The sequence below is a fragment of the Balaenoptera borealis genome, assembly GCF_965194805.1.
Source record: "Balaenoptera borealis genome assembly, chromosome: 19".
Taxonomy (NCBI): domain Eukaryota; kingdom Metazoa; phylum Chordata; class Mammalia; order Artiodactyla; family Balaenopteridae; genus Balaenoptera; species Balaenoptera borealis.
In genome coordinates, this window is record NC_138878.1 from 56,388,468 (window position 1) to 56,413,543 (window position 25,076).

General features: G+C 37.6%; 2 protein-coding genes across 6 annotated transcripts in view; one reads left to right on the plus strand and one right to left on the minus strand.

The window, feature by feature from the left end:
* Positions 1-25,076, minus strand: part of FCGBP (Fc gamma binding protein) — a 103,512-nt gene that overhangs the window by 61,935 nt on the left and 16,501 nt on the right. The gene's annotated exons all lie outside the window — the stretch shown is intronic.
* On the plus strand, positions 696-16,177 carry LOC309616295 (uncharacterized protein). Of its 5 annotated transcripts, XM_082366707.1 has the most exons (7): positions 696-785; positions 1,368-1,599; positions 5,188-5,274; positions 6,632-6,758; positions 7,819-7,914; positions 8,782-10,704; positions 11,346-16,177. In XM_082366707.1, exons 3-7 carry the CDS (start codon positions 5,266-5,268, stop codon positions 11,399-11,401), a joined length of 2,211 nt encoding a protein of 736 aa, XP_082222833.1. In that variant the 5' UTR covers positions 696-785; positions 1,368-1,599; positions 5,188-5,265; the 3' UTR covers positions 11,402-16,177. The 5 variants fall into 5 exon arrangements, with proteins under 5 accessions (XP_082222833.1, XP_082222829.1, XP_082222832.1 ...); XM_082366703.1 differs by having other exon boundaries at positions 8,782-16,177; XM_082366705.1 differs by having other exon boundaries at positions 711-785; positions 1,524-1,599; positions 8,782-16,177.

Sequence of the window (25,076 nt, forward strand, 5' to 3'; positions counted from 1 at the left end):
CGATCACACACACCCAGTCGCGAGGCCACTGGCACCCGTGACGTTCTACACGCAGATCCTCAGATTCACACAGCCTCGCTGCACTCGCCACTCAACCACCCCGGGCACACAGCGACCCGCACACCCACCCCATCACACGCACATCACCCACAGTCCAGCACAGCCGGTCTCCCACCGCGCCTCTCACCTCACTGCTCAGTCACAAATCACACTCCAGGCTACTTTCTGTGGCCTCCCTCCTGTCAGGTGCCGCTGCAGGCACACACCGTCTCGCACCCAAAGAATTACACACACGCAGAAACACAGCTCACCCTCAGCCAGAGGCGGGGTCGGCCCCGCAACCCTCACGGCGTCGCGCGCGTGAAGACAGGTGCACACACACAGACACACGCTCATGAGGCCGGGTACAAAGGGCCACACGCCTGTGAACCACGCGAGGGGACTACCGCGAGGGAAGAACCGGACAGAATCCGCCTCGCACGTGCTCGGCCTCAGAACGGCACCCACGGACGCACTCGGCGGTCAAGACTCTGGAGGTCCGTCGAGGCTCGCACAGCCTGGACAGGTCCCCGCTGTGAGCTCTCTCAGCTTACCTAGCGAGGGCGCGGGTCCCCGGCTCCGGGACTGAAGTCGCCCGGTCCTGAGCGTGCCTGCGCCTGCGCACTCAGAGCCCAGCCTACCGGCTTCCGGCTGTGGACTACATTTCCCAGAAGCCCCAGGGGGTGGTGTAAACTTCCACCCGGAGGGCCCCTAGCCGTGCGTACTGGGTTTTTCAGCCACCGCGGGTGAGTTAGTCGAAACGTGGGGAGAAGTTGGTGCTAGGTGAGGCGGAGCAGGACTCCTCTGGGGTAGGGAAAGGGATGGAGCTGTAGCCCAGAGTGAGGAGCCCAGGGCGCATCGTGCCCGCAGCCTCAGGCCTGTATTGGAATGAGGAGAAGAGAGGGGGGGATTGTGTGACTAACTGTGACAGGCTGTGTGTGTGTGTGTGTGTGTGCGCGCGCGCCCACGAGCTTTCCAGAACCAAGTTGGGCCTCCTGTCGGTGGGCGCGGTTGTCATTCTGATACTGGTGCTTGGCTCAGTGGTGTGTATGACTGACCCACGCTCCTGCTGCTTTCCCCTTCCTTCCCACACAGCCCGGGTGTCTGTACAGACTTTCCCAAGAGGGAAGTCAAATATTGAACCCTAGAATGAAGATTCCCAGAAAGCAAGAAGACACAGTCCTGGGCTTGGGATGGGACTTTTAGAGCTAAAAGTGTCTCCAAGACAAACTCCTGGCTCGAAATGGTGGGAGGGGTTCCTACTTGGAGGCGCTGTGGGCGCTGCTACATTTTTCAGAACCACAGCTTTCCCGTATCTCTGATTCTAGGAATCGGCTGTGATTTCAAAGACAGGTTCCAGCCTCCCTGTCTCACCTGGTCATATGTGTGAGGTCGGAGCTGATGTGGCCCTGGAGGGGACTTCTCCGTCTCTCTGTGCTCTAAGAAAGGCCTGAAGAAGATCTCATGATTTCCTTCTTCCCCAGTCCTGCCATTCTCCCCCAAGAAGTATCCTGAGCAGGAGGGGAAAATTGTTGTTGCACATCTAAAAGTACAGATCAGGTGAGTTTCTACTTCCTCTTTGTTCATAAATGCATCTTTGTTTTTAGTACATGGAAGCATTTGCTTTTCTTTTCATGAAATGTCCAGTGGCCTATTCTAGGCCTTCCTTCCCAATGAATGAGGGGCTGTGCAGGTGGCCCTCTCTCACTCACTTTTTATAATAGTAAGAAATATATATCCTGGAGTCTAAAGTTAAAGCTTTGTTTTATTGAGATTAATATTTAAGTGGAATCACATCATTGATCTTCTGCAGAACCTAAGTTTAAAAGTAAGGCAAGATCAGAGGTAGTCTGACTGGTGTCAGCAAGTAAATGACACGGGCATCTGTTTTTTAAGGTGTTTAGGAGCAGGAATGTGAATGGAAGTCTGAGCGTGGAAATCTGTATCATCATGCTCAAGGGTTTCTTCCAAGGAATCAATGGGTTGAGATTTATGTTTATAAAGAGTTTGTCAAAAGAAAAAAAATGTACATATGAGTAAAGTAATATTCATTGTGATGAACGATAATACTCAAATTTTAAATTTTATATGAATGTCATTTACTATTATTGGAATTCAGAGACATTTTACAAGGGTTATATCCAAAGCGATATTTCAGTTGGTTATTCAGTGGAGAAAGAGAAAAAGAACCAAACACTGTTCTGTCTGCTTTGCCCAAATTTTCTTATTTAGTCTGCAGATGCCCCTCACCTGACATGTCCATTCAGAGGAGAATTTTGTCAGTAAAAAGTTCTTATTGTATTGAAGAAGAATGTTCAAGAATTGGTAGGCTTTATTATAATGGTCACACTGATTCCCTTACTCTTCCCACACATGTCAAACAGATTTGCTTCCAAGAATTTTCAAATATTTTTAAATTGGATATAGATTTATTGTATACTTAAGATTATGGAATTAATGCTCATTTTTTGCAAAAAGAATCAGTTATTCAATTATATTACATGAGGGACTTATAAAAAAGAAAGTTAAATAGCCCCAGCACCACTATTAATACTTTGGGGAGGTTTTTTTTTTTTATACTATGCTTTTTGAATTTTATTTTGGAACATCTCATTCAGATCAAAGTGACAACAAAACTTGTAGTAATAAACAACAAAAATTCCATGAGGAGTGATTTGTTGAGCCAGATTTATTTAGAATTCTACTAGAAGTCTTTTCTTAGGTAATGACATTCTTAGTTCTCCCTTAGCCAATTGTAGTGAGTTCCAAAATATTTAGATCCCAGCTAATAGAATTGAAGTTTTGAACCCAAACTCATAATTTCTTTTTTTAAACTTTTTATTTTATACTGGAGTATAGTTGATTAACAATGTGTTAGTTTCAGGTGTACAGCAAAGTGATTCAGTTATACATATACATGTATCTATTCTTTTTCAAATTCTTTTTGGGGAGGTTCATTTTAGCAAAATTTTTTTCTCTCCAGCTGTATATGTGTGTGTGTGTGTGTGTGTGTGTGTGTGTGTGCACAGAATAGAAATTATTCTAATTGAACATTCAGAGGACACAGACTCCCCAACTCCTATTTAGAAAAAGTAATTCTACCATAGGTTTCTTATACCTCCATGATTATAGAAAGAAGAGGAAAGTGCCAATGAACCCCTCTAGTTTGACAAACCTTCCAAGTATTTACACCTCCAGACTTATGCCTTTTAGGGCTATATAAATCAATTCAGAGTAACTATTATGGCACAATTTATCAAATAAGATAACCTTCAGATTACACTTGTTTTAGATTTTTAAAGTTGCTTTCACAGGACATAGCAATACCCTCTCCAGTCCAAGTATCTTTTAATGCAAATAACATTTTAGAAGACAGATTTATAATAGTAGAAAACAGAGTAAGATGGTAGTAACTATAAATATTCATGTAAATCTTTACACAGGACAGGAGAGTAAGATTGAACCTCTTACTAACATTCTCCATTTAATACCTTATTAGGATCTTTACTTTAGCTTTATGTTGAAGAATGGTGTCTCTTTTTTGGTAGCTGCATGGACGAGGAGAGATTTGGTTAGCACTTCCAAGCCTTGCCTCTAAAATATTTAAAATGTCATTATAAAAAAGAGTGGGCCTGAGACTCAAATTTTACTATAAAAAAAAAAAGTAGAAAATAATTTTATCTAATAACAATACTATCTAACTTTTATTTAGTAATTATTTGTCATTAAGTGGTGTCTATGTAATATCCCAACCTTCATGACAACTGTAGGAGGTAGGTGCTATTCTTATCCCTGGTTTATCAATAAACTAACTGAAAAGTTGGTAGTTGTCAGACTAGGACTCACATTCTGGAGGTCTGACAACAGAGTCTGTATTTATGAATGACATTATAATCCCTCCCTTCATTTTACATACTTTTTTGTTTTGTTTTGTTTTTTGGCCACACTGTGCTGTTTGCGGAATCTTAGTTCCCTGACCAGGGATTGAACCTGGGCCCTCGGCAGTGAAAGCGCAGAGTCCCAACCACTGGACCGCCAGGGAATTCCCTATAATTCTTTAATTTGCCTGTATCAGTCAGTAATTCATCATGAATGTCTTTCTCCAACATTAATAAGGCCTAGTGTGCCATCATAACTGACCATAAGTTATGTAACCTGTTGCCTCCTGGAGCTATTTATTTTTCTAACAGTTGGTTACTCTGAGTCGTTATATGATAAACATCTTGTGCATGTATCTTAGTGTGCTAAGAAAAACTGCCAAAAATGGAATTTTGGTCAAATAACAGACATAAGGGCTCACAGTATGCTGAATCTCATGATAGTAGTTAGAGGAATACACGCACTGAAACATAGTTACTATCCCTTAAGTTTCTTGTTATACAGCAAATAATATAAAATCAGAGTAGACAGAATAAGCATGAGATAGGAGGTAATAAAGCCACTAGAGAAATTCAGGTCACATGCCTTGGGAATTCATAGGAAGGAGATATTATACCTCTAGCAACCTCTGTCAGGTTTTGACCAAATTATTCTGAGTTCAGAGGAACTCTACGGTAAAAAATGGAATTTAGGCTGTAGGATTCATACCAGCTCTGTCCAGTAGAACTTTCTGTGGTGATGGATATATTCTGTATTTACATTCTCCAAATGGTAGCTACTAGCCACATGAAGCTATCGGGCACATGAAATGTGGCTGGTGCAACTGAGACACTGAACTTTTATTTAATTTTACTTAATTTAAAATTTTGATTCGATTTAAATAGCCATATGTGGCTATCATGTTGGATCGCACAACTTCAAAACTTACAGTTTTTTTTTCTAATGATGTTAGATTCAAAGTGACACTAGTGGAACAGCTACAGATCAACATCATCAGCAATTGGGGTGAACTAGAGGCCCTTCTGCTAGAGTGCCTGGTCTGGCTTCATGCAGGAGGCCGCTGCTCTGTGTCTACACTTGTGCAGCTGGTTCCCTGTGGTATAGGAAGGGTTCGGCTTCGTCCAAGCTCCCTCTTATCTCTCCTGATTTGTATGTGGGGCACTGTGGGGTGGAAGTGGAAAGAAGGCAAAACAGGATCGTATTAACTTAAGTCATTTTGGGATTTCTTTGAGACACGCCTGGTCTCAAAGCTTCCTCTTCCTCCCCCAGTCCTGGCTTCTCTGGACTCTGTGCTTTTCGAGTGGAGGAAGCCCAAAGAGGAGAACCAGTTCTTGCGGTTCTACAACCATGGCCCATGTAAGTTCACGTTTATCCTCCTTGAGATGTTGTGGTTTTGAATTCATGTGATCATTTTTATTATCCTGAGACTTCCTTCCTAAGACAACCTGATTGCTGAAGCTGCACCCAGTTGCTCTGATCACAGTGAAGGATGGTGTCATACAGCCTAGTGGCCTCCTCCTTTGCCCCTCTTCTCTCTTTGCCCCTCTTCTCTCTCACCTGTGTTCACCTATTCATCACCTCTCCAAGTGCCCAGTCTCTCTCAGGAGCATTGATGGAGCAGTGATGGATGAAGTTGCTTGAGGGAGATATTTGAACTTCCCTTGTTAGACTCATGATTCTATGACAGAGATGATGGTCCATTAGACTCCACAGACCTGAGTTTTACAGGTTGATAAGATGGAATTTAGTGTTGAGTGTTCTGCATGTGATGAGATCCCATACCCTGAGAAGCTTATAGGGCTAGATTGGAGTGTGACTGAGGCCTGCACGTGGGGATATCAGGGATCTATCCAGGGGGTCCCCAGAGGGATGAATAACAGGACAAAAGTCAATTTTGTGGTTGAGGAGGCTGTGCTGGTCTCTAGTGACATCAGTGTCATTGTGGATCATCCTACATCAGCATCCTCCAGCTCAGGATCAAGACAAGTGTTCCTGAGGGATGGTGGCAGCAGGTAGGAAGACCCTCCAGATCCCTAATGGGGAATGAAGAAAGGCTAATGAGACTGGGGAAGACCTTAGACATCTTGTCCAAAACAAATGCCTAAATATGACAGAAGGATTAGTCTGATATATCCACAAGATGGATGATTAGCCAGCCGGTAAATAAATTAACTAAAGAGTTTGTCATTTGTTATAACAAGGAAAAATGCTTATGACATTTTCTTGCATAATGATGAACCTGAGTTTTAAGGAAATCAAATGTCAGTCGCGTCCTATTTTCTAAGATAGAGATTTTAGAGTACTTTTGGGGAAAAACAATTCATTACTTCATTTTTTTTTTAATTCCTTAAAAAAAAATTTCCTTGAAGGGAAAAGAGAATGGAACTCACATTTCTTCAGAACTTAAACGGCAGGCACGTGATAGGCAGTGTGCTTATTTTTAGGATTTCATTTCATTGGGAACCTTTGATTATTTTATTCATTCATTCATCCCATGGTATACAGAACATTCTGTTTGTACCAACTGTATTCTTTAAAAGCATATAGGCACTCCACTTTAGAAATCACTGATTTTCTTATTCTTCCCTACATATCACGGGCTTGAACCTCAGTTTACTGCTTGCTATATCATTGCCTCTTTCTTGCATAGCAGTTTTCCATCTTGAAAATACATTTAAAACGTTGTTTATGATACATCGGTCTGTCATTTCAGATGTCCTTGTCATTCAGGGACGTGGCCATAGACCTCTCCCAGGAGGAATGGGAGTGCCTGGACCCTGTTCAGAGGGCCTTGTACAGGGATGTGATGTTGGAGAACTACAACAACTTGGTCTCATTGGGTAAGGATATCTGTGCAAATAACTGACAATCTGTTTTCTGGAATATCAGTTTTCTCCATTGTTGAATTTCAGAGCTCTGTTTTAAGACACCAGCTGAATGTCTGCCCCCTATTTTGAAAGAAATGGTTTGAGCATTATTGGGTTGGAAATAGGCACTTGGTTAAGCATCATCTTCTCCATCCTGCAGTGACCTTCTCTCTTCCCTCTGGCCCTTCCTATAATTGCCTGTTTTTTTACATTAGTCCTAGATTTGAGTCCCAAGACATTTTCAGAGAAGCCAGGTGTCATATAATGGGTATGCTCAGAATTCCTGTAGCTGCTCTGTGTTCATGTCTGACTCACTTGAAAAGAGATTAGCTAGTCTCAGGGTTTTGTGTTTTTGTGATCAGATGAACCTCTACATTTTATATAGTGGTGAACTGGTTTAACAATATCCATTTAAAATTCAAGCAAACATATCCCATCTGAGAAAAGACGTATTCTCTTCAACCTACTTTGTGCTTGAAAATTCTAGTCTGTGAATTTTGCATTTTCTACTGAAAGAATTCTGAGGAAGAACTTGGAAGTATTTTAGGAAACAGTATTTTTCTTTTACGTAAAAAAATAATAAGAACAACAAAAATAGTACTACATGTTAGGCATCCTTGCAAGCCCTTACATATATTAATTCACTTAATTCTCACAAGAGCCCTATGAAGTAGGTAATATTAGGCCCATTTACATTGATAAAAGCATAATACACAGAAGCAATAACAGCTGGTGGGTGACAGAGGATCTGAACCCAGACCGTAGGGCTCCAGAGTCTGTATCCTCAACCCCTCTCTATACTGCCTTTAAAAACAGAGCAGATCTTTTCCCTCCCCTATCTGGCCTCTTTAGTCCTCTGACCATGAGTCCATGTAAATGTCAATATTCTTCAATGGCCTTTTTTCATTTTATCAAATACTATTTTGACCTACAATTTAATATAAATGTAACCAAGTCTAAATTAAGTCATTTTGAACTTACGGTTTTTTGTTTGTTTGTTCTAAATCATGTGGCATTTCTTTCCTGTGAGCAGGATGTTCCTCGCCTAAGCCAGACGTGATTACTTTATTGGAGCAAGAGAGAGAGCCCTGGATGGTAATGAGAGAAGGAACAAGAAGCTGGTACACAGGTCAGTGATGGCAAATCAGGCAAGGGGGATGCCGTCACAAGTTATAGCCCTTTGGGTCAGGGAGAGGCATGGCCCTAAGATGTTGTTTGGAAAGCTCCTTTCAAAGGCCCAAGGCCTGTGGGGAAAAGGCCTGAAATCTGGGAAAACATTCAAATCCTCTCAACATGAGCTCCCATATATAGGACTTGTTTCTATAGATTTTGATTCCGCTTGTCTGGGTCGGTGCCTGAAGAGCAGTATATGTAAGGAACTCCCCTACATCCATCCTAAGTAGGAGGACCACTGACTTAACTTGTTCCTCTAATCACTTATTTTACCCTCTTTTAGAGTCACATCATTAAGTCTTTTGCCTTCTTTCAAATTGCATTACAACTTAGAGTTCTTTAAATCAGGATCCAGCAAACTTAGGCCCAGGGGCCAAACAGTTCACCATCTGCTTTTGTATGGCTCACAGGCTAAAACTGGTTTTTACATTTTTAGTGGTTGAAAAAAATCAGAAGAAGGATATTTTGTGAAACATAAAAATTTTTGAAATTCAAATTTCAGTATCCGTAAATAAAGTGGTACTATAGTATACCTACACTTATTCAATTACGTACTGTCTATGGCTGCCTTTGAGCTATAAGAGCACAGCTGAATAATTGCGACAAAGACCACATGCCCTACAAAGCCTAAAATTTTTACTCTCTGGCTCTTTACAGAAAAAGTTTGCAGACCCCTGCTCTAAACCTTTTCATCTAATGTGTATTGTTTTTAGTTTGTCTTTTATTTCGACTATGAGATGCAATCCCTTATTCTACCCCAACATAGAAAAATCACATCACAGCATTTGTTTCCTTCTTGGTTTTTTTTTTTTTCTTTTTTCAGATTTGGAGTCTAAGTATGTCACCAAGAAGTTATTTCCAGAAAAGGATATTTGTGAAATATATCTGTTTCAGTTGCAGAGAGTGGACAAAAGTAAAACTTACATCCATGAGGATACCATTTTCAGAAATGATTTGCAGTGTAAACATGAGTTTGAGAGACAAGAAGGACATCAAATGAGATGTGCTAGTCAAATGATAATCCAAAAACATATACCTCTTCTTCTGCATCAGAAAATTCATGCTAGAGAGAAATCATATGAATGTAAGGAATGTAAGAAGGCTTTTAGACAACAGTCATACCTTATTCAACATCTGAGAATTCATACTGGTGAGAGACCCTATAAATGTAAGGAATGTGGGAAAGCCTTTTGTCGTGTAGGGGACCTTAGAGTACATCAGACAATTCATGGCGGGGAGAGACCCTATGAATGTAATAATTGTGGAAAGACCTTTAGGCTTCATTATCATCTTACTGAACATCAGAGAATACATTCTGGTGTGAAACCCTATGAGTGTAACGAATGTGGGAAGGCCTTTAGTCGTGTTCGAGACCTTAGAGTACATCAGACAATTCATGCTGGGGAGAGACCTTATGAATGTAAAGAATGTGGGAAGGCCTTTAGACTTCACTATCAGCTCACTGAACATCAAAGAATTCATACTGGTGAGAGGCCTTATGAATGTAAGATTTGTGGAAAGACCTTTAGGGTACAACGACATATTAGTCAACATCAGAAAATTCATACTGGTGTAAAACCCTATAAATGTAATGACTGTGGGAAGGCCTTCAGTCATGGCTCATACCTAGTTCAACATCAGAAAATTCACACTGGTGACAAACCCTATGTATGTAAAGAATGTGGTAAGTCCTTTAGTTTTCATGCAGAACTTACTCGACATCATAGAATTCATACTGGTGAGAAACCCTATGAATGTAAAGAATGTGGAAAAGCCTTTCGTCTCCAAACAGAACTTACTAGGCATTGTAGAATTCATACTGGAGAGAAACCCTATGAATGTAAGGAATGTGGGAAGGCCTTTATTTGCGGCTATCAACTTACTTTACATCTGAGGGTTCATACTGGTGAGATTCCCTATGAATGTAAGGAATGTGGGAAAACCTTCAGTAGTCGCTATCATCTTACTCAACATTACAGAATTCATACTGGTGAGAAACCCTATGGATGTAAAGAATGTGGAAAGGCCTTTCGTCTTCAAGCAGAACTTACCAGACATCACAGAATTCATACTTGTGAAAAACCCTATGAATGTAAGGAATGTGGGAAGGCCTTTATTCGTAGCAATCAACTTATTTCACACCAGCGAATTCACACCAATGAGAACACCTACGAGTGCAAGGAATGTGGGAAGATTTTTAGTCGTCGCTACAATCTTACTCAACATTATAAAATTCATACTGGTGAAAAACCCTATGTATGTAAAGAATGTGGAAAGGCCTTTCGCTTTCAGACAGAACTTACTCAGCATCACAGAATTCATACTGGTGAAAAACCCTATAAATGTAAGGAATGTGGGAAAGCCTTTATTCGTAGCAATCATCTTACTCAACATCACAGAATTCATACTGGTGAGAAACCCTACGAGTGTAAAGAATGTGGAAAGACCTTTAGTCGGCACTATCATCTTACTCAACATCACAGAATCCACACTGGTGAGAAACCCTACATATGTAATGAATGTGGGGATGCTTTTATTTGTAGTTATCAACTTACCTTACATCAAAGAATTCACACTGGTGAGATTCCGTATGAATGTAAGGAATGTGGAAAGACCTTTAGTCGCCGATATCATCTTACTCAACATTTTAGACTTCATACTGGTGAGAAACCTTATGGGTGTAAAGAATGTGGGGATGCCTTTCGTCTTCAGGCAGAACTTACTCGACATCACACAATTCATACTGGTGAGAAACCCTATAAGTGTAAAGAATGTGGGAAGGCCTTTAGTGTTAAGTCAGAACTTACACGACATCACAGAATTCATACTGGTGAGAAACCCTATAAATGTAAAGAATGTGGGAAAGCCTTTATTCGTAGTGATCAACTCACTTTACATCAGAGAAATCATATTAGTGAGGAACCCCCATTCATAATGTAAAGAGGATACAGTGGCCTTTAGAAAATGCCTTTTATAACAACAGAATTCATAATTGATTTAAGAAAGTTTTTACTTGTTAGGGAACATATGGGAATCCCTTTTGCTTCATGCTCAAAACTTAACAGCAGTAGATTTATACTATATATATTGATTTAAAGAGTTGAAAAATTACAGCATCACCCAGCCTTGGTTAACTTTAGAGAATGATACTGCTGCAGTACATCTCAAACCAAGATAAAGTGTACCCCCTCAAAATTGTTGTTGACCAATACTTTTACAAGATACAATGAAATTAGATTACCAGATACATGAAATTGAAAGAAAAACATACAAAGTGAAAGCCCCCAAGTTTTTATTATTGGACTTAACAGACAAATTATCTCTGTCATTTTCCTGTAAATGTATCTAAATATTTGCTCTCGGTGTCTGTACCTTAACTCATTGCAGAACAGAAGCAAACAACCTGTGGACCAGCATCAGTACATGGACCACACTTTATATAGCATTGTAACAGAAAGTAATTCTGTTAATGTAACAGATGTGGGAAAAGACTTCAGCCATAGCAAATCTTCACTACAGTTCTCATAATTCCACCCCTGCCTGTGTAGTATTGGCAAGACACTACTCCCCTCTGTGCTTTATTTTATTTTATTCTATTTTACTTTATTTAATTTTTTTTGTGCCTCAGTTTTAAAGTGGTGATTATAGTACCTACCTAATAGTACTTTTGTAAGGATGAAATGTTAATAAAAAACAAAACCTTTAGAAGAGCATTGTTCAATAAATATTATTTTATTATTAGTGATATTAGTAAGTTCATGTGAAAGGAAGACCCTGTGAATATAAAGAATTTGTAAAAACTGTCCACTACCTTTCATTTTGTTTACTTAAATTAATAATTAATTATGGATAAAGTTTATTAAAATAAACTTTCACTTCTAAAATTCAGAAGTCATTTCTGAAAACTAATGTAAGAAAGAAATCTCTAGAGTTGATGGATATGGAGATTATGAGAGAAAGCTTTTGAAGAATCAGGGAGAGCTGTAATGCTTTTTCTTTTATAATCCATAAAGCAGACATGTTACAGTCTTCTTTTTCTGCCCCAAATTCATGATAAATTAGAAACTAACAATGAAAAGGCCACTGTCCATTTGGAAAAAAATAAAAGAATAGTACAGGGAACACTGGTATGCCCTCTCTAGATTCAGTGATTGTTAAAACGTTGTCATATTTGGTTTGCTTCTGTATAATTTTTGACATATTTTTTGCTGTGGTATTTAAGTATAAATATAGACATTATAACATTTCACCTCTCTGTATATATCATGTAACTCCTAAGAATAAAGGCTGCCTCCTACTTAATCACTATATAACTTCACACCGAAGGAGAGTAACAGCAGTACCATATCCGTAATATTACAGATAGATAAGCAGTGCCTTAACCCAACATATCTAAAAGAATGTCTCTGGGAACAGTAGTATTTAATGGTACTTGAAAAATGTTCTGTGGTCACAGATACTTATGAACTTCTAAATACTAAATCCATTCTAAGAAAAAAATGCTAATTATCACGCTAGCAAAGGACTTAAGAGGCCTACAAAAAGAAAATTTGCTTAACTTAGTTTATCTTACTGTATCTTAAACTTTACTAAGGAAGTCCCATTCACAATACCTAATTTCTTCGGGATGTGAACCCACACTGAGAAGGCTGCCATAACTGAAAAGCAGTGACCCTAAAGATGGACACTCCAGATAACCATGGCAGATGCTTAGCTATGTTGAGAAAGGAAATGCATGATGTATTTCTCTGCTGCTCACATCTCTTCCTCTGCAGTCAGTTGCTTGCCCTCTGAATGTAGGGCTGATACTTTCTACAAAATTAAAAACCCATTTGGTTTAGTTTTTTATATGAACATACCATGACATATTTAAACCTTCTCTTCTTTTTTAGTGTTTAACAATTTTTCACTATTTCAGATATACTTCAGTGAATATCCTTGTCTGTGACCATTGGTTTCTGTGAGCTGGAATTTCTTTAATTGTACACATATGGAAGTAGAACTGCTCATACATTATATATTCTTTCAGTTATGTTAGATATTGCTACATTGATCATAGGTCACATACACTTCCAATTCTATTAGATATTGCCAAATTGTTCTCTTAGACTCCTATCAAATTGAGTATTCCTACAGCCTTATGTTAGGTATAAGTTTTAATAAATATTTTCATAAATTTCAATTTCAGTTGCACATTTTTTCAAACGTGTTTCTTGGCCAATCATTATTCCTTTACTTTGAATTTCCAATTCTTGACTTTCTCCATTATTATTGTTCTGTTGTTTGTTTGTTTTCTAATTGACTGGAATGGCATTCTGGATAGTTCATTTGCAATTATTTTCTCCTACCTTAATTATAGCATTAGTTACGTATCTACTGACCATTCATTCTATTTTTATGAGACAGATTTCTAGGTTATAAATTGTATAATCTGTATAATAAGTTGTATTTATTTTCCAATATTTATGTTTATTACTTTACTTTTCTTTTTGAGATAGACTCTTCAGAACAAAATTGAATATTACGGTGATAGCAGTCATCAATTTCTCTGAATTTAATGGAAATTTCCCAACATTTAATCATTTACCATAATGTTCACTCTATTTGGAGATAAATTCTCTTTGTTGCCTCTAAATAATTTCCTTCAATATTTGTAGCGGACCAGAAGAGACCTACTTTGTTTGGTAGTGATTGCTGAATTTTGTCCAAGGCCATTTTGTTATTTATTGGTATAATCTTAGGTTTTCTCACCTTAAATTTATTGATGTATTGATTTGTTTTTATTAGTTCCTTGATATAAATTTATTGATGCATTGATTTGTTTTTATTTAAAATTGAATTTTAAACAATTCTGGTCATATACCTTGATTTTTGTCATACTGCTGAAGTACATTTGGTAATATCTTACTTAGAATTTTTCCATCTATAATCATATGTGAGGCAGTATTATCGTTTCCTTTTTCTTTGATAAGATTTTAGAATTCAAATTAACTGTTCTTTAAAAATTAGAAACAACTTGTCTCTAAAATATGCTGAATTTTGTTTTCTATTTTTTGGCCATGCTGATTGGCATGTGGGATCTTAGTTCCCTGACCAGGGATCGAACCTGCACTCCCTGCAGTGGAAGTGCAGCATCTTAATCACTGGACCGCCAGGGAAGTCCCTGTTGAATTTTTATATATTGACTATGTATTTGATATCCTTGCTATAAATTCACTTAGTTCTAGAAGGTTTTATTTTATTTTTTTATAAATTAGAGTTTTCTATAAACACAATCAAGACACATATCCATACAAAGATAATTCCTTTTTCATTTTCATTTCCTTTTATGTCCTTCAATTGCCTTATTGCACAGGCAAGGACAGTGTTGAAGAAGCACTCAGAATGGACCTTGTTTCTGACCTTAGGGAAAAAGCATTCCATATTTTATCATAAAGTGTTATGTTAGCTGTTCATTTCCATAGATATCCTTATCAGATTGTGAAAGTTTTTTTTCATTACTAACTTACTGAGAGCTTTATCACGAACAGTGTTGAATTTTGTCAAATACATAAAAAGCAACTATCGACATGATCTTTTGGTTTCCCTCCATCTTTAATGTGGTGAATCGCTTTGATTAATTTTAGAATGTCATACCAGCCTTGCGTTCCTAGCTTATGCCCCACTTGGTCATGATGTATTATCCTTTATATATATATTGCTGAATTCCATTTGCTAATTGTTTTTTGGAGATTTCTGTGGATATGATTATTATTGATATTGATCTGTAATTTTTTTCTTATGATCTCTTTCTCAGGTTTTATTATCAGTTAAGTTGATGTCATAGAGTGAGGTGGAAAGTGTTCTTTATATTCTGAAAGCAATATTGTAAGATTCATATTATTTCTTTCTTAAATTCTGGGTCAAATTGCCATTGAAACCATCTGAGCCTGGAGTTTTCTTTGTGGAAAAGATTTATAGTTTCAATGACAATATATGCCCCCAAATTGAATTTTTATATTACACCAAACTAGTGAAAATGAATTGTAAAAGAGAAAAGTTCCATTTTTAGAGAACATAAAATACATAGCAATAAGTTTAACAAAATCCATGCAGGACTACTGCTTAAAAATTATACAGTTTTGCTGAGAGAAGCTAGAGAATACCTAAATAAATGGAAAGATACACCATAATCATGGGTGAGAAGACCCAAAAATGTATGAAAGGCAATTCTCCTCAAATTTACCTGTACGTTCAATGGAAGGTAATCAAAATCCCAAGAGGCATTTTTGTAGAAGGTGCTAAGTTGATTGTAAAACATATATGGAAATGCAAAGGACTTAGAATGCTTAGATAATATTTTAAAAGAGGAACAATGCTGGGGGATTTATACTACCTGAACTCAAGGTTTAATATGCAGCTAGAATAATCAAGACAATGTGGTATTGGTATAATGATAAACAGATAAGTGGAACAAAATAGAGAATCAAGAAATAGATTTACACTTATACAGTCATTTGATTTTCCTCAAAAATTTCAAGGTAATTCAGTGGGGGAAAGGACAGTTCTTTCAACAAATGGTGCTGGAACAACTGGCTAAACTTGGTAGGGAAGTTAACCTCAACCTATACCTAACAGCATACAAAAATTTAAATTGAAGTGGATCATAGATATAAACAACTATAAATTCTGACCTAAGCAAAAAAGAAAAGACCAGAACCAGAAATATGAAAAGTATAAAGGAAAGACTTTATGGGTAAAGGCAAACATACAGTAAACTTGGTAGATCAATCACTTATAAAGCTAGTTGGAAGGTTAGAAGACAAAACTAGTAAAATCATCTATATCCACAATAATTAGTGAAGGGATACACAAAACAAAAAGATGTAAAATATGATGTTAAAAAATTAAACATTGAGTGTGTTAAAAAGGCAGAGTTGTTAGAACGTGTTTGAACATAAGAGATCATTGACTTAATATATTCAGATAGATAGATGATAGATAGATAGGTAGATAGATGATAGATAGATTCCCATCATAACCACAAACCAAGAATATATAATAGATACACACAGAGGAAAAAGAGAAAGGAATCCAAACACAACACTAAAGATAGTCATCAAATTACAAGGGGAAGAGAACAAACGAAGGAGACAGGAACAAAAAAAGAACTACAAAAACAACCCTAAAACAATTAACAAAATGGCAGTAAGTACGTACCTATCAACAATTACTTTAAATGTAAATGGAATAAAGGCTCCAATCAAAAGACATAAAGTGGCTAACTGGATACAAAAACAAGACCCATAAATGCTGCTACATGAGACTTCAGATCTAAGGACACACACACTGAAGGTGAGGGGATAGTAAAAGCTATTCCATGCAAATGGAAATGAAAAGAAGGCTGGGATAGCAATACTTATATCAGACAAAGTAGACTTTAAAACAAGATTGTAGGGACTTCCCTGGTGGTGCAGTGGTTAAGAATCCACCTGCCAATGCAGGGAACACAGGTTTGATCCCTGGTCTGGGAAGAACCCACATGCCATGGAGCAACCAAGCCCATGCACCACAACTACTGAGCCTGCGCGCCACAACTACTGAGCCCATGCGCCCTAGAGCCTGTGCTCTGCAACAAGAGAAGCCACTGCAATGAGAAGCCCACACACCTCAACGAAGAGTAGCCCCCACTTGCCGCAACAAGAGAAAGACTGCATGCAGCAAAGAAGACCCAAAGCAGCCAAAAAAAATAATAAATTAAAAAAAAAAGATTGTAACGAGACAAAGCACATTACATGTTGATAAAGGGATCAATTCAACATGAGATGTAACAATTGTTAATATATATGTAACCAACAGAGGAGCACCTAAATACATAAAGCAAATATTAACAGACATAAAGGGAGAAATTGAAGCTTGCACATTAATAGTAGGGGACTTTAACACCCCACTGAAGAGATCATCCAGACAGTAAATCAATAAGGATACATTGCCTTAAATGACACATTAAAGCATACGAACTTAATAGATATATACAGAACATTCCATCCAAAAGCAGCAGAATACATATTATTTTCAAGTGCACGTGGAACATTCTCCAGGGCAGATCACATGCTAGGCCACAAAACGTCACAATAAAGTTAAGAATATTGAAATCATACCAAGCATCTTTTCCAACCACAATGATACAGAACTAGAAGTCGAATACATGAAAAAAAAACCCTGCAAATAAACACAAACACATGGAGGCTAAACAATATTCTCCTAAACAACCAATGGGTCACTGAAGAAATCAAAGAGGAAATCAAAAAATACCTTGATAGAAATGAAAATGGAAACACAATCCAAAATCTGTGAAACACAGCAAATGCAGTTCTAAGAGAGAAATTTATAGTGATGCAAGCCTACCTCAGGAAACAAGAAAAATGTCAATCTAGTCTTACACATAAAGAAACTAGAAAAAGAAGAACAATCAAAATCTAAAATTAGTAGAAGGAAAGAAATAATAAAGATCAGAGTAAAAATAATTGAAATAGAGACAAAAGACAATATAAAAGATCAATGAAACTAACAGGTAGTTCTTTGAAAAGATTTCGCTAAGTGAAACAAGTCAGACAGAGAAAGACAAATACTATATGATATCATTTGTATGTTGAATCTAAAAAGTACAACAAACTAGTGAGTACAACAAAAAAGAAGCAGACTCACAGATAAAAAGAACAAACTAGTGGTTAGTTACCAGTGGGGAGATGGGGAGAGGGAAAATATAGGGGTGGGAGAGTGGGATGTACAAACTATTGGGTGTAAGATAGGCTACAAGGATGTATTGTACAACACGAGGAATATAGCCAATATTTTGTAAAACCTGTAAATGGAGTGTGACCTTTAACAATTGTTTAAAAAATTAAAAAAAATTTTTTTTCATCATCACATTGTACACCTTAAGCTTACACACTGTTTCATGTCAATTATATCTCAATAAAGCTGTAGAAAAGAGCAAACTGTAAAAGCAGGAGGCAAAACAGCCTGAGGTGGGGAAGTGTAGGTGTTCTCTGGGGAGCTGATCCGAAGTCAGATTTTATCAAGTCCTGTGGGAATTTCAATCAGATGAGTGAAAACTAACTTTGATCACTTTTCTGGATTCTGAAGTTAACTTTATGATGCAGTTCAACTGGGGAAAATGTACATCCCCAAATGGTGACTTTGCACTCAGATGGTGACTTTGCACTCAGATGGTGATAAGTTTACCAGGAGAATCATTCTGCATCTGGGAGAGCAATTTGTTGCTCCTCTGGGTGCATCAAGATGATCCCCAATAAACAAGGTCATGAAGACAGCAGGTGACAAGGTGATGCACTGGGAGAAGTTTTGCCATCTCATCCCTGATATACAGTCTGCCAGTCAAACCCAGTTTTTCAAGATGTTCCACATTCTTGAGGAAGCCAACTGCTTTTAGTAAGGATCTGTGTCACTCAGCCTTGAGAATGAGATGGAGGTATGAAGACGTTTTCAATATTCCCATTGCTCATCCTAAGCTTTTTTACAGAGACTTCCAGTTTTTTCAAATTTAACCTTCTGTTAATGTTCTGTTTGACATAAGTATACTTTATCTTGTTTCTTACTTTATTGTCCCTATTTCTCCCTTCTTTCATATATGTTGTTTTCCTATCTTCATTTTTTTCATTTTTTATTCTTTAGTCTCTCTTACAGCTCCAGTACTGTTTCATTGTCTTGATCAATTTTGTTTCCTTTAAAAACTGTATCAAACTTTCTTCATTGTATGTTGACTTTTCAGTTTATTAGTAACTATTTGAAAATTCCATATATTCCATGAATTGGCTGATATCTCCCCTTACTTATGTTTTCTTTTATGTTTCTTCTTTATTCTCTACACCTTAATTGATATTTATTTACATTTGATACATTTGCCTCTCAATTTCAATACTTGACCTCTTTTCTAATCATCTTATCCTTGCTTTTGTTTCCCTGCATCGTTTTTATATATAATACCCCTTTCCTCAAGTTATTGTACATCATTTTCAGGTAAAAATGCTTTAATCACATTTACGCTAATTTATAACATTGCTTCCTCTTAGAGGTTTTACACATTTGTTAACATATATTAAATCCTTTGTTCAACATATTTTATGCTATTTAAATGGTTTCATTGTTTATATTGCATTTAAAAACTATCTTCATTCTGACATATAGAAATCCAAATGATTTTTATACTAACTTTGCGGCAAGTGGGGGTCACTCTTCATCGCGGTGCGTGGGCCTCTCACTATCGTGGCCTTTTTCTTGTTGCGGAGCACAGGCTCCAGACGCGCAGGCTCAGTAGTTGTGGCTCATGGGCCTAGTTGCTCCGCGGCATGTGGGATCTTCCCAGACCAGGGATCGAACCCATGTCCCCTGCATTGGCAGGCAGATTCTCAACCACTGCGCCACCAGGGAAGCCCGAAGGGACACAAATAAATGGAAAGTTATTCCATGTTCATAAATTGGAATAATTAATACTGTTAAAATGTCCATATTACACAAAGTGATTTACAAATTTGATGCAATCCCTATCAAAATTCCAATGGCTCTTTTCACAGAAATAGAAAACACAATCCTAAAATTCATACAGAAATAAAAAGATTCTGAATAGCCAAAGCAATCTTCGGTAAGAACAAATCTGGAGGCATCACATTTCTGACTTAAAATTATATTGTATTATAAAACTACAGTAATCAAACAGTATAACACTGGCACAAAAACATATAGACTAGTAGAACAGAATAGAGAGCCCAGAAACGAACCCACGCTTATATGGGGAATTAATCTAGACAAAAGAGGCAGAGATATACATTGGGGAAAAGACAGCCCCTTCAATAAACGGTGTTGAGAAAACTGAACAGCTACATGCTAAGGAAACTGGACTACTTTCTCACACCGTATACAAAAATAAACTCAAAATGGATTAAAGACTTAAATTTAAGACCAGAAACCATAAAACTCTTAGAAGAAAACATAGGCAGTAAGCTCTTTGACATCGGTCTTAGCAATACGGGGGGAGGGGTAGATAATGTCTCCTCAGGCAAGGGAAACAAAAACAAAAATAAACAAATGGAACCACATCAAACTATAAAGCTTTTGCACAGCAAAGGAAACTATCCACAAAACAAAAAGGATCCCTACTGAATGGGAGAAGAAATTTGCATACGATATATCCGATAAACGGTTAATATCCAAAAATATACAAAGAAGTCATACAACTCAACATCAAAAAAACAAGCAATCCAGTTAAAACATAGGCAGGGAACCTGAATAGACATCTTTCCAAAGAAGACATACAAATGGGCAACAGGCACATGAAAAGATGCTCAACATCACTAACCTTTAGGGGAATGCAAATCAAAACCACAATGAGATATCACCTAACACCTGCCAGAATGGCTAATATCAAAAAAGACAACAAATAATAAGTGAAGTCCCAACATTTTAAATTTAAGGCTCAGTCTATCCCATACCTGTATCCACACAACTGAGCAAGACTAAGCAAAGAAAAAAAGCTCAATGATCTTACTTCAAGTTCATGATCATTCACCTCATGAAGATACTTAGAGTTGAGTGACAGTTATCAAGTCTGGGATTTGACTTTTCCCTACTTGGAAGCTAATAAAGGTAGCCAGTTATGTTTCATGGATGCTGTCAGAAGACATTAGACTCCTGAGTAAGAAACAAAGGGATTTATTACTCATGCCTTGGAAAGCAGCTTTAATATCAGCATATTTTGCATTGGTTCCCCTTGCCCCCAAGTCCCCGGAGGAGAATATGGATATGTCTAGATGAACACCTGCTCATGCAGCCAGCTGTGTTACAGGATAAGAACACTGAGCTTTAAGAACCTGCTGTTTTATAGCAAAGTGTAAGCAAGCCTGCTCTTTGTCCCAAAGGGAGACCTCATCCCTCACAGTGCTCACTGCAAACACAACCCTGAGAAATAGCCCAAATTAAAAGAGATCCTGGGCTTCCCTGGTGGTGCAGTGGTTAAGAATCGTCCTGCCAATGCAGGGGATATGGGTTCGAGCCCTGCTCTGGGAAGATCCCACATGCCGCGGAGCAACTAAGCCCATGTGTCACAACTACTGAGCCTGCGTTCTAGAGCCTGCGAGCCACAACTACTGAGCCTGTGTGCCACAACTACTGAAGCCCACATGCCTAGAGCCCATGCTCCGCAACAAGAGAAGCCACCACAATGAGAAGTCGGCGACCACAACGAAGAGTAGCCCCCCACTCGCCACAACTAGAGAATGCCTGCGCAGCAACAAAGACCCAATACAGCCAAAAATAAAAACAAATTAATTAATTAATTAAAAAAAAAAGAGATCCTTGCATTCTTGGCACACTCAGCAAGACATGAAGGAGTGTGAGACTCCCATGGAGGACTTTATCTCCCAATAGCAGTCATACAATATTCTCACATCTCATTCACCCATCTTCTCTCCTAAATGACTACTACTTAACCTCTCCTCTTTCTTCCAAACTCCAACCTCCCCCCATGTTTTTACTCTCAGCTTATGACCTTGCAACCAAAAAAAAAAAAAAATTCTACAACTTCTTACTATGTCAACTAGCTATCTAAGTGGATATGTGTCCATATATTCTTTCTTACTGCCTGTTACTGAGGATGAACTATTCATGTTCTTGACTAAGGCAAATCCCACCAGAACTAAAAGGAGAAACAGAAAAATCCACATAGTGGGGGATTTTAACACATATCTTAATAGATAATAAAACAATCAGACAAATAATCATCCGGGATATATAATATCTGAACAATGCAATTAGCAAACATGACTTAATTGCTGTTCAAAGAACACTGAACAAATCAACGAAAGACTACATCTGGTTTTCAACTGCACAAAAATATTTACCAAAATTAATCATAACCTGGGTCATTAAGCAAACCTTGACAAAGGTCAAAGGACTGAAAAAAATACAAAGTATGTTCTCTAGCCATGGTGGAATTGAGTGAGAAATAACAAAAAGGTAACTAGAAAATCCACAACTCTTTGGAAATTAAGCAATACCTTGGTAAATAAAACATAAGTCAAAGGAGAAGACAAAAGGGAAGTTGAAAATATTTTCAATTGAATGATAAATATATGGCATACCAACTTGTGGGAGACAGCTAGAGCATGTAGAGCTCAATTTATAACCTTAAAGAAACATTTTTTAAAAGAAGAAAAGCAGAAAATTGTATGCTCTCATCACCAGAAGCTAAAAAAAAAAAGGGAATAGCAAATCAAGTCAAAGAACACATAAAAAGGGAATGACAATGACACAGATAAGAGCAGAAGTCAGTGAAGTATAAAACAAATATATAATATTGTAATAACCTTTAATGGGAAAGAATCTGAAAAAGAATACATATATGTATATATATATATTCAGAATATATATATTTCTGAATATATATATACACATTCTGAATATAAGTGACTCAGTGTATAAATGAATCACTTTGCTGTACACCAGAAATTAACAGAACAGTGTAAATCAACAATACTTCAATTAAAAAAAAACAAATATACACTAGAGAATTTTAAAAATTAACACAATTGAAAAATCTCTAGCAATGTATATGAAAGGAAGAAAGGAAGGAAGGGAGGGCGGAAAATTTATCAATATCAGGAATGATAATGGGGACCTGAATACAGACCCTATAGACATTTTTAAAGATAATGAGAATTCAGTAAACAACTTTTCAATATTTGACAACTTAAATGCCCAATTTTCTTGAAAAATAAAACCTATGAAAATTGACACAAAAAGAAATAGAAACTCTGAATTCTCCTAACTCTATTAAGGAAATTGGACCACTATTTTTCAACTTTCCCACAAGAAAACTCCATGCCTGGACTGCTTCACCAGTGATTTCTTCTCAACATTTAGGAAAGAAATAACATCAGACTTATACAAACTCACTGAGAGAAGAGAAAGGAGGAAACACTTCCCAACTCATTCTAAAAGTTCAGTAATTCTGATAATAAAACCTGACAAGGACATTTCAAGATTCACCTCATAAACATAGATGTAAAGATCCTTGTTAAAATATTAACAAATCAAAAAATATATAAAAAGCATAACATATCATGACCAAGAAGGGTATGTTCAAGAATGCAAATCCTTGGACTTCCCTGGCAGTCCAGTGGTTAAGACCCTGTGCTTCCAGTTCAAGGGGGGCACGGGTTTGATCCCTGGTCGGGGAAGTTCTGCAAGCCACAGGGTGCAACCAAAAAAAAAAGAGCAAAACCCTTACAAATAAGAACAGAAGAGCTCTACCCACCAACAGAGCCTGCCATCAAGCCTCTTAGATAGCCTCAACCACCAGAGGGCAGACAGCAGAAGCAAGAAAAACTACAATCCTGCAGCCTGTGGACCAAAACCCACAGTTACAGAAAGATAGACAAGATGAAAAGGCAGAGGGCTATATATCAGATGAAGGAACAAGAAAAAACCCCAGAAAAACAACTAAATGAAGTGGAGATAGGCAACCTTCCAGAAAAAGAATTCAGAATAATGATAGTGAAGATGATCCAGGACCTCGGAATAAGAATGGAGGCAAAGATTGAGAAGATGCAAGAAATGATTAACAAAGACCTAGAAGAATTAAAGAACAAACAAACAGAGATGACCAATACAATAACTGAAATGAAAACTACACTAGAAGGAATCAATAGCAGAATAACTGAGGCAGAAGAACGGATAAGTGACCTGGAAGACAGAATGGTGGAATTCACTGCTGCGGAACAGACTAAAGAAAAAAGAATGAAAAGAAATGAAGACAGCCTAAGAGACCTCTGGGACAACATTAAACGCAACAACATTCGCATTATAGGGGTCCCAGAAGGAGAAGAGAGAGAGAAAGGGCAAGAGAAAATATTTGAAGAGATTATAGTCAAAAACTTCCCTAACATGGGAAAGGAAATAGCCACCCAAGTCCAGGAAGTGCAGAGAGTCCCATACAGGATAAACCCAAGGAGAAACACGCCAAGACACATAGTAATCAAAATGGCAAAAATTAAAGACAAAGAAAAATTATTGAAAGCAGCAAGGGAAAAACGACAAATAACATACAAGGGAACTCCCATAAGGTTAACAGCTGATTTCTCAGCAGAAACTCTACAAGCCAGAAGGGAGTGGCATGATATACTTAAAGTGATGAAAGGGAAGAACCTACAACCAAGATTACTCTACCCGGCAAGGATCTCATTTAGATTTGATGGAGAAATCAAAAGCTTTACAGACAAGCAAAAGCTAAGAGAATTCAGCACTACCAAACCAGCTCTACAACAAATGCTAAAGGAACTTCTCTAAGTGGGAAACACAAGAGAAGAAAAGGACCTACAAAAACAAACCCAAAACAATTAAGAAAATGGTCATAGGAACATACATATCGATAATTACCTTAAACGTGAATGGATTAAATGCTCCAACCACAAGACACAGGCTTGCTGAATGGATACAAAAACAAGACCCATATATATGCTGTCTACAAGAGACCCACTTTAGACCTAGGGACACATACAGACTGAAAGTGAGGGGATGGAAAAAGATATTCCATGCAAATGGAAATCAAAAGAAAGCTGGAGTAGCTATACTCATATCAGATAAAATAGACTTTAAAGTTAAGAATGTTACAAGAGACAAAGAAGGACACTACATAATGATCAAGGGATCAATCCAAGAAGAAGATATAACAATTATAAATATATATGCACCCAACATAGGAGCACCTCAATACATAAGACAACTGCTAACAGCCATAAAAGAGGAAATTGACAGTAACACAATAATAGTGGGGGACTTTAACACCTCACTTACACCAATGGACAGATCATCCAAAATGAAAATAAATAAGGAAACAGAAGCTTTAAATGACACAATAGACCAGATAGATTTCATTGATATTTATAGGACATTCCATCCAAAAACAGCAGATTACACGTTCTTCTCAAGTGCGCACGGAACATTCTCCAGGATAGATCACATCTTGGGTCACAAATCAAGCCTCAGTAAATTTAAGAAAATTGAAATCATATCAAGCATCTTTTCTGACCACAATGCTATGAGATTAGAAATGAATTACAG

What these genes read in the sequence shown, in the direction of transcription:
- LOC309616295 (XM_082366703.1), top strand. An exon ending in CAACAACTTGGTCTCATTGG is followed by an intron (nt 6,759 to 7,818) that starts GTAAGGATATCT and finishes TCCTGTGAGCAG; the next exon opens with GATGTTCCTCGCCTAAGCCA. An exon ending in AACAAGAAGCTGGTACACAG is followed by an intron (nt 7,915 to 8,781) that starts GTCAGTGATGGC and finishes TTCTTTTTTCAG; the next exon opens with ATTTGGAGTCTAAGTATGTC.